This window comes from Mustela lutreola, chromosome 14, assembly GCF_030435805.1.
Source record: "Mustela lutreola isolate mMusLut2 chromosome 14, mMusLut2.pri, whole genome shotgun sequence".
Lineage (NCBI taxonomy): Eukaryota > Metazoa > Chordata > Mammalia > Carnivora > Mustelidae > Mustela > Mustela lutreola.
In genome coordinates, this window is record NC_081303.1 from 37,861,218 (window position 1) to 37,871,025 (window position 9,808).

The 9,808-nt window shown below is 48.2% G+C and overlaps 1 protein-coding gene across 2 annotated transcripts in view; it reads left to right on the forward strand.

The window, feature by feature from the left end:
- WDR26 (WD repeat domain 26) overlaps nt 1-4,656 on the forward strand; it is a 43,689-nt gene extending 39,033 nt beyond the window's left edge. For both annotated transcript variants that reach the window (XM_059146539.1, XM_059146540.1), the window contains exon 14: nt 119-4,656. In XM_059146539.1, the coding sequence (XP_059002522.1) occupies nt 119-144 (26 nt within the window). In that variant the 3' untranslated portion in view covers nt 145-4,656. The remainder of the gene's footprint in view (nt 1-118) is intronic.
- Nucleotides 4,657-9,808: the final 5,152 nt, after the last annotated feature.

Consider the following 9,808-nt stretch of genomic DNA (forward strand, 5'->3'; position numbering starts at 1 on the left):
ACGTTTTGTAATATCATGATGCTGATATTAAAACTTTCTAACTGATGACTTTTTTCTTCCCCTCCCCTCTTCTCCCCTCCCCCCCCCCCGAAACACATTTCATCCCGTCTTCATTCAGAGGAATGCAGTAGCATGGATAGTTGATGGCGAATGTGGAGCAGACGACTTCTGTTTAACTTAAAATTAGTCGTATTTTAATGGCTTGGGATTTGGTGCAAACAAACATGATTGATAGCTGGACAGACATGCTCGTCATGAAAAAAGAACCATTTCTGAAGCCCGATTGGGGCCAAACATTTACACCTTGCTTCATAGTAACCAGTTGAGATGAAGCACGTCGTTAGAACGTTGTTGGACACCATGTTGAATTATCCCCCCATCGGTTGTGAAGAACTGTGCTACATTCAGGCTTACCCATTGAACTCAGTATATATATTTTTTTCCCTCCTGCCTTTTGTCTGGTGGGATACCATTCTTGTTGCTCTTCTGTGTAATGAAGTTTAAATGCTTGTTTGGAAAACTTTATTTAACAGTTTAGAAGGCTTGATAGAAGGAGTGCATTAGTCTGAAGAGTATACATTGGATAGGAAAGAATTTCCTTCTTTTGTTTCTCCAAAATCTTTCCGCCTTATTTAGCTTGAGATCTTTGCAGCTTGGTTCATGGATTCTAGCCTTGCCCGTTGCGCAGTATATACTGATCCAGATGATAAACCAGTGAACTATGTCAAAAGCACTCTCAATATTACATTTGACAAAAAGTTTTGTACTTTTCACATAGCTTGTTGCCCCGTAAAAGGGTTAACAGCACAATTTTTTAAAAATAAATTAAGAAGTATTTATAGGATTAAAGTGACTTCATTTGTATACATTTGGAATCTAAACCAGCTTCAAAAAGTTTCCTCTCTGACTTAGATATGCAGTATAACTGATGCTCTTCTGGAATCCCATGTGAGACTTGCCCAGGAAATCCAGAGTCCTGCCGTGAAGGTGTCCCCCCTTTTGTTTTATTCCTGATGGAACATCAGTACCTGATGTTGAAGAAATTCAAGATTCAAAAAGAGAATTTTAAATCTCTACCAACAGGAGAAATCAGGAGTCAGCTTAGGTTCGCAGCAAAGCCCGCTCCAAGCTGTTCCTGGCTTGGGAACGTGTTCTGGTGCGATCCCACAGGAGAGCGGAGATGAGGCGTAACCATTGGGGAAGTTCATAGTCTCCTTGAGTTTGTCAGAAGGATTCAGCAGGTTCCAGATGGACCCAAACTGGGTTTAAAACCTCACAGTCCTTGATCTTAATGGCCCTTGACGTTCTGACCTGTAGAGATACATAAATTGACAGATTGCTCCTTCTCCGTTTTCCCGATATTGCCATACCGAGCCTCATTCAAACTGGTGCTGTGGGTAGTCCTTGCCTCCCTTCCCCCTTCAGTTTAAAGAACGGTCTCCTTCGAGGAAAAGCACTTTGAATCTTGAGGATTTCACATTTAGAATAAGCCAAAAGCCTAATGTTCACATTGTGCTTTTAAACCCCATTAACAGCAGAATGCAGCTGACTTGGTCTCCTTCCAGACTCCCTCCCCTTCTCTGCAGAGGCTCGGGGAAGGGGGGGACCACAGCTTTTAACGCTGGGAGGAGTGGGAGTCCCCTCGAGATCAGATTCTGGTGAAGAAAAGGGCTTATACTAAGTCCCTTTTGGGGTCCAGCCACGCCTGCAGTCTGTCCAGCACGAGGAAAGGCTTGGGTGTCAGGAACCCTCCTATGGGCACAGGGCAGGGCCAGCCCCAGGGACAGGCAGGCAAGTCAAGGAGGGGAGAAGAAAGACAAACACAATTGGCCTTAAATAGCACGGATTCTCCCAAAAGCTCATAGTAAGAGAAAGTGACAGACCGTGGTCGGCAGATTATTTTATCAAATTGGTATGTAAAAGATTTCTTTAAGCTCCATTTTGCAGAGACCACCACTTAGAGAATCAAGAATTCCTGTTTTGATACTTCTGAGTTAACAAATAACTATATGTTACAGTTTATCTGGTACTTCACTTTTCTTAAATTACTTTTTACTTTGAGCTTGAATAAAAGTCTTCATTGGTAACTGTATATAAGTAAGTGGCAACTTCTCTTTACCTCAGTGCAGTTAAACCCACTCGTGCTCTCGGTGAGTCCCCAAACCCCGAAGCCATCCCTGCAGCCCAGTCGCTATAGCAAGGTGGGCACCAGCGGTGGGCAGAGCCAGTGCAGCATGCCTGGGGCCCCACGGACGCTCCCCGAGACTGCTGCCTACTCAGGGCCAGCCTGGCCTCCATTCTGGCCTGGGCTTCCCCCAGCCAGCCCCACGTCAGAGTTTTTCTGTTAAAAAAACACTGTAAAAAACAAAACCACAAAACGGTGGCATAGAGGTGAGGCACACTGCAGAGAGTGTAATTCCTTGCCGTGGGGTGACGAGGGTGCAGGGACCCTCAGAGTGGCCAGGGAAGAGCACGTCCCGGGCTGGCCGAGGCAGTGGGCCCCCCAGGGCTGTGTGGGGACCATGCTAAGTGAGGTCACAGGGCAGAGACCTAGGATTGCCTGACAGTGCTGTAGGCTGGAGAGCGAGGACGCAGGCCGGCCAGCACAGGAGGCTAACAAATGTATAAGCTGAAAAGTACCAATACTTTTTGCACATAGATCAAAACAGTGGAGAATTTGGGCTCCAAAAATCAGGTTAGTAGGCTCATTTCCATGTGCTTAAAAATGTTTTTGTTGTCGTTCATTGATTGAGGGCTGGAGCAAGTATGAAATTAAATGTCTTTTTCCTCCAAACAATCAGTTATGACTAGTACGGCGTCGGACTTGAGCAGGCCTGGGGCAGGGAGGCGATGAAGAGCCAGGGGTGAGGGTCCGGTGTGGGCAGGGGACCGACAGAGCTTCCCTAATGGGCTCCGTTTCTGCTACTGTGCTAGGCCAGGCCAACGTGTCCTGTAAAACCAGGTAAGTCGTCTCAGAAGAGGAAACTGGCAGGCGTCCCAACAGAGGGGCCCATTTTAGTGGGTGGGAGAACAGATGGGTTCCCGAGCTCTAAATCCAGACAAGGTGAGGAAAGGAACCGGCTAGTTGAAAGGAAGGGAAGAAGGTCCCAGTTATGGTCTGTGTTTTCATCCGTACCCACCCCCAGAGAGAGCGGTTTCTGTTTTGGGGCGTGTTCTCCCTCCAGAACGGCGTTCTGCGACATTAATAGAAAACCCTTCTTTCCCACCCCTCCCCATCTTGAAATCTTCTTTTTTAGGCTCTTGTTTCCTGCACACGAACTGGCCCTATCACCTCTGCTCAGTGCTAAACAGACCGCACATCTCTCGAAAGGGCGCTCTGTGTGTCCGTTTCTTTGACAGCAGAAGAGTGGCTGCTTTTGAATGGGGAGGAAAGAAGACCTTTTTCTTAATCTCCTTTGTGTCCCAGCTCTGCAATGTACCAACGTCCCGGTTTAAGTTTCCACTAGCCTCTCATTTAGGCTTCAGCAGCTCTCTCTCGGCCTTACTCTCCAAATTACCACTTGCATTTTCAAAACTATACCTGATTTCCTACAAACGGCTAACTTTAAAAGAAGAGGTGAATCTGCATTATTTACACTTAGACACTTTCTAAAAACAGGGTGAATTGAAATTTTCAGTGTTGTTAAGCTATTGTTACAGTAGCTGCCCTATATAGTTGCAGAAACAAAAACTATAAAAACCCATCCCCTGTCTATTTAATCCAGATAGGCTGGATTTAATGAAACTAATAGTATAAAAATGTGTGTGTGTGTGTGTGTGTGTGTGTGTGTGTCGTGTGTCCGTGTGGGAGAGAGAGCATACTTAAGTCATCAAAAGTCCTATAAACCACTTTCTGGGTTCTTGTCAATTTTACTAGTCTCATGCACGTGTGAAGTACCCTCTCTCGAGTTTAGGGTCTGCTTAATACTGCTCTATTTTTATAAGATTGAGATGTGTCCCCATCTTTGACTCAAGCATTTTCATTATCAGGGTCAATGTGCTAAAACCGAATTGTAACATTTTTAGGCACAGATGGAAAAAACCTGTCATTGGCTCCTTGAAAACGTGTGTGTGTGTGTGTGTGTGGCGAGGGGACAGACCCACAGACGCATGTTTGTACTTACAAACCAAGCTGGAGAGATCAAGAAAAGAATTTACGTGCTGATCTCAAGATGCCTAAACTGTCCAGATTTCCATGGCGTTGTGGTGGAACTAGCTGACACTTAGAGCTTTGGTCTGTAATAACTATTTGCTATGGATGGATTCAGTGTTTCAGAGAATTATGTTCTTAAATTTGGGGGGTTCTGGTATTTTTGTTTCTTGGTTGTTTTTTTTTTTTTAACTGCCTTTCAGATTACATTTAGTAGTTTAAATTTCTTCGCTTTATTATTTCATTAAAGCATAAAAACTTCAGGTCTCTGATATTTATTTTCACTTGTTCTACTAATTATTTACAAAACACCCTGTTAACTTTTATTTTATAAATGTGTAGTACATTAAACGTCTTTAAAATTTTATTCAATTGAAACTCCATTAACTTTGATTTGCTTTACTGGGATTTTTTTTTTTAAATACACCTTTTCCATGTCCATGCGTCGCACTTACCCAATTGTTTGTATTTCCTTCAGTCCAATAAACAGAATGAGTAAGACCTTGCGCTGAGCGTCCTTGTGTCCTTCCAACCTCAAATGGCTGATTGGCTGAATCTGACACCCACATACCTACCTGTGTTCTCCACTTCATCTCTTCACCTGTTGCAGTGTCTTTTTCGAAGAGCAGTTGTGTCAAGGGCGCCTGACTGGCTCAGTCGGTGGAATGTGTGACTCAGTCCTTGGGGTCGTGGGTTCAACCCCCATGTTGGGTGTAGAGATTACTAAAAAATTTTGAAAAAAATAAAGGGCAATTGTGCAATCATGGATTACTTGAGGAAAATTCAGAGAACACTTGGATTTTATATTTTGAAGAATTATTTATTCAGAGGGAGAGCAAGCACAGGGGGTTGGGGCAGAGGGAGAGGGAATCCCAAGCACACTCCCCACTGAGCATAGAGCCTGATGTGGGGCTCGATCTCACAACTCTGAGATCACAGTCGGAGCGAAATCAAGAGTCGGGTGCCCAACTGAGCCACCCAGGTGCCCCAGGATCCTGACTATAAAGGAATTACGTGCCTGCCCCATTTTGCTCAAAAATATTACTGTATCTGGGCGCCTGGGTGGATCAGTGGGTTAAGCCGCTGCCTTCGGCTCAGGTCATGATCTCAGGGTCCTGGGATCAAGTCCCGCATCGGGCTCTCTGCTCAGCAGGGAGCCTGCTTCCTCCTCTCTCTCTGCCTTCCTCTCTGCCTGTGATCTCTCTGTCGAATAAATAAATAAAATCTTTTAAAAAAAATATTACTGTATCTAACACCACGTGTTAGGAATTGCATATGTTGATTAATAGAGAAAATATACTTTCAGTTTGAAATTAAAATCTCTTTCCTAATAATTATATAACCATTTTTAAGATTTTATTTGGGAGCGTGTGCAGGAGCAGGGGAGAGGGACAGAGAGGGAGAAGCAGACCCCGCCAAGCAGGGAGCCAGACCTTGGGCTCGATTCCAGGACTCCGGGATCATGACCTGAGCGGAAGGCAGACACTGAACCGCCTGAACCCCCAGATGCCCTGTTGCATAGTTATTTGGAGATCTCCGTGGAAAGAGCCACCCAGGTGACTCGGCTGCCTAAGTGTCCAACTCCTGATTTCAGAGTTGTGAGTTCAAGCCCTACTTTGGGCTCTGCACTGGGCATGGAGCCTATTTAATTAATACGAAAAGATCTTGGAGAAAGCATTGCGTATATACAAACTCACAGCACATTTGTGTTTATGAGAAAAGGGAAAGAAAAGCAGTCATCCCGTTGGGGAGAGTTCTTGCAGAAGTGAGCTTGAGGAGGCTTCCCGCGAGCAGCAGAGTCCTGCCCGGAAGGACGTCCCCGTGAAGAGCCCATGCCGGGCCGGCAGTTGGGAGTCTGCAGCGTCCGGAGGAACAGGTGGGAGAAGTCTTTCCACTTGTTTTCTTTAAAAACAGCTCTACTCTGCGGACTTGGACGTGCAAGACTATTCATCTACACTAAGCTCTCCTGCCAGACCCCAGGACCTGGGATGCAGAATTTTCCAGCCTTAACAAATCCCAGAGTTGGGGCCTATGTTTGGGACAGGGAGGCGAATCTCAAGCAGACGCCATACTCAGCATGGAGCCTGACATGAGGCTCTCACAGCCTTGAGATCACGACACGAGCCGCCATCCAGAGTCAGATGCTTAACCACTGAACCACCCAGGTGCCCCCGTAGCTGTATTTTAAAACACAAGTCCGCTCCTCCAACTTAAAAGTGGATGATTTTTGGTTACATCATTTAATGATGTCTTGTTTTTCCAAAAACTTAAAACTTAAGGAAGGCTTTTTTTTTTTTTTTTTTTTTTTAATTTGAGAGACAGAGTATGAACGGGCGGGGGCAGAGGGAGCAGGAGAAGCAGTCTTCTTGCAGAGCAGAGGCTAGACCTGGGACTCGATCCCAGGACCCATGACCCGAGCCGAAGGCAGATGCGTCACAGCCTGAGCCTCCTAGGCGCCCCTTCCTGGTGGGTTCTGAGCCACAGGACTGTGCTCTACTCCTCAGCCAAGAGCCCAGGAGTTAAAAGCAGGCAAGCATCAGGAGGGACTAGGCACAGCACACGTGTCTGGCCGTGGAGGAGTATGATGTACACCATGGTTTGCCTTGGCATCCTGGGTGCTCACCTCGGGCCAGTTGCTGCTTAGCTGCGTGGGGCAGACACTCCGACTCCAACTTTACAGAGGGCAGTGGACTGAAATAAAGCAACTGGTCTGGGGGTGCCTGAGCGTCACTGACCACGATGGTGAACTTCCCTTGGTCACAGCCAGTCACCTCAGGCTAAAAACTGATCAACTTGTCCAAGATGGAGAAGGGCCCACTTTACCAATCCTACTTAACTGCATAGATCAGAGAAGAAAAGGACAATTGAAATTGTATCGAGAACTTTGCCCACATGATGCAAACAATAAAACAGACTCACAGAGCTCTATAGAGGAAAGCCCCCACAATAAATTGGAATATCTTCGAATTGTTTTGTGAATATTAAGAGTAGTGGTTAAAATCGTGGTTTTGGAGTCCTTGAGCGCGACTCAATCCTCTCATTTGACGCAAAGCTCCGGGCATGTTCCTCCACCTGCCAGAGCCAGGTGTCCGCGTCCACAGCGGCAGCTGATGGCACTGGATGCTGGGGTCTGTGGCCTCAGAGGACACGCGGTAAATCAGCAAATGAGTTTTGAAGACCAACTGAATCCAGAATATGGGGGCTTCTACCACTTGACGGCTAGGTCACACAACCTGGTTTCTGCATACTGCAAGGAAACCAGAGGTAGCCCAGCACATGCAGGGACGTTAGCCAGATGAAACAGACTCGTCCAGGTCCCAGGCACAACCAACCAACCACTGAGCCAAGGGGGATATGTGAGCACCACCTCTGTCCTACGAATCAGCAGTCTATGTGCAGTGTTGCTGTTGGTACCATGGTCATGTGTTTCAAGGACCCTTGTCTTACAGAGATGCGTACAAAAATATGACAATATTGCAGGTGTGATGACGTCAACCTCGGGGTAGGTCACAGATAAACCAAGGACGTAACTGGTAAGAGCAAAAGGACCAAGCACCATTAATGAGTCCTATTACTGTCTCAGTGGAGCCTCATGTGGCCCAGCCCTGCCCCACAAGCCTCCTTGAGAAGGAGAGGACACACCCCTTCTCGGAGAGCTGCTGGGTGCAGCTTTGCTGGGTGCAGCTTCACACAGGCCGTGCCTGCCCTCTCTGAAACAGGCTCCTCCCATCAGCGGTAAGATCAGCCCTCCAAGGAGATTCATTCCTCATCTGACTTGATTCCACATCACATCCTCACTGAGAGATTATCAATTTCCATGTATTGAGCTGTGAAAACAAAGGAAGGACTCAGGCTCCCTTCCCGAAGCTCAAGTGCCAAACCCTCGCCCCAAAAGCGTGTGGTCCCCTGAGCAGCCGACAAGGGACGAGATCGGGTCCCCTGAGCAGTCACAGAAGGGAGGCACCTTCCTGCGTCACATGGACTCCTACCATGCCCTCTCAAGGTCGTGCACACAGGAGTCCCAGTGGGAGTGGGACCTTGTCTGCCCAGTGGACATTCTGATGAGGTGCTAACATTCATTGGGACCTGGTGCAGATGACAGGACTGCTTGGTCACAGGTCCCCAAGGAAGAGTCGTGCCGGACCATGGTTACCAGCCTCCAGAGCAGTGACTGATCACAAAAAGCTCTTACTACAGGCTTGAAAGAGCAGCCCAATGCGGGACTGAGTACCCCGTGAACAACCCCCGGGACAGCAATAGTCTAACATCTCAAGTGATAACCACAGATCACGGTGCCAACCCTTCAGCTGGGAATGACCTTCATTTGGGAATTCAGCTACTTCAGGACCAAAGATATTTAACTAAAGCGAAACACGTTGACCATGGACTCCTAGAACTCTCACAAGAGGCTTGGCTGAAAAGCACAGGCCTCACTGACTCTGGAAGCCACAGGAGCCCATTCAACACAAGCTCCAGGGGCCCGTGTCCCGATGGTCCTTCCACTCGCTCGCTGGCAGGAGCTGCAAGCCAGGCAAAAACCTGCCCGGCATCTTGTCACCACCATGACTCTGGTTTCCGTCACAAGGCAGCAGGGGCACTGGTTTCCAATCCTGGCCGCATAGGTCTCAGTGGGACTATCTTGAGCACAACGGGGGCCTGAATTGTGGCGCTCCACCGTGCCTTCCTTCCTTCCCAGACGTACTTCTTGCTGGAGGAGCCATGGAACCATACTGTCAGACAGACCCTTTTGTTCGTCCAGTAGTCACTCAGGGCCTCTGTGTGGGAGCCATGGGGTCAGGTGGTGGCAGCGGGAGGAGACTCCCGACCACAAATGCTGACCTCGCAGAGGACACGCTAGGTGCCAGCAAAGTCAGGTCCATGGGAGGCATCCTCTGCTCTCAGCTGCAGAGAATGACCTTGGGAGAGGAAGCAGGTTCAGACTACCGGTCTTGTTGCCTACGAGGCAGGAGAACTGCTGGAGGGGCTGCTGGGCTTGGAGGAGCAGGCCGTGTCCCCAGTCTGGTTTCCTCAGCACTTGGCAAGGACAGGGACAGAGGAACAGGATGCAATGCAGGTGCAGAGGTTGCAGGCAGGAGCACCCTGTGGGTGCTGGGTCCTGCCCACACAGAGATCCCAAGGACATGTCCAGCCTCCCTTCCCTCTAAGCAGCAGTGAGACGGAAGGAACAGGAAGGTCTCGGCAGGGCTCCCCTCAAGGGAAAGCAGAGCATGAATCCCTGGCACCTTAATCCCAGCTCTTGAAGTCCGTGCTTCTCCCCTCTTTTCATCATTTATACAGGCACCCCGAGAAAATACAAACACTAGTCACCCCATCTCCTGGCTTTGATGCAGACGAGCAATTCAAGATCGGGGACTTTGTCCCTTTTCAACCACAGTCTGCGTTTCAGAACAGCGGACAGCCCAGGCTCGCCACTTACGTGGCTTTCCACTCGCCTCCTAGAAGACTCTCCAGGGAAGAGCAAACCCTCCACCACCTTCAGCAGCTTGCATGGACCTGTCTCTCGGCTCTTGGGATTGAAGTCCCCCCATGGCTTCATGGCTTCAAAACCCTGAGCAGGGCCTTGCGGGCACTGGAAAAGGGGGAAAAAGCCAGTGAGAAGTTGGTTTGTTTTGGGTTTTTTAAAGGTATAAGAAGTTG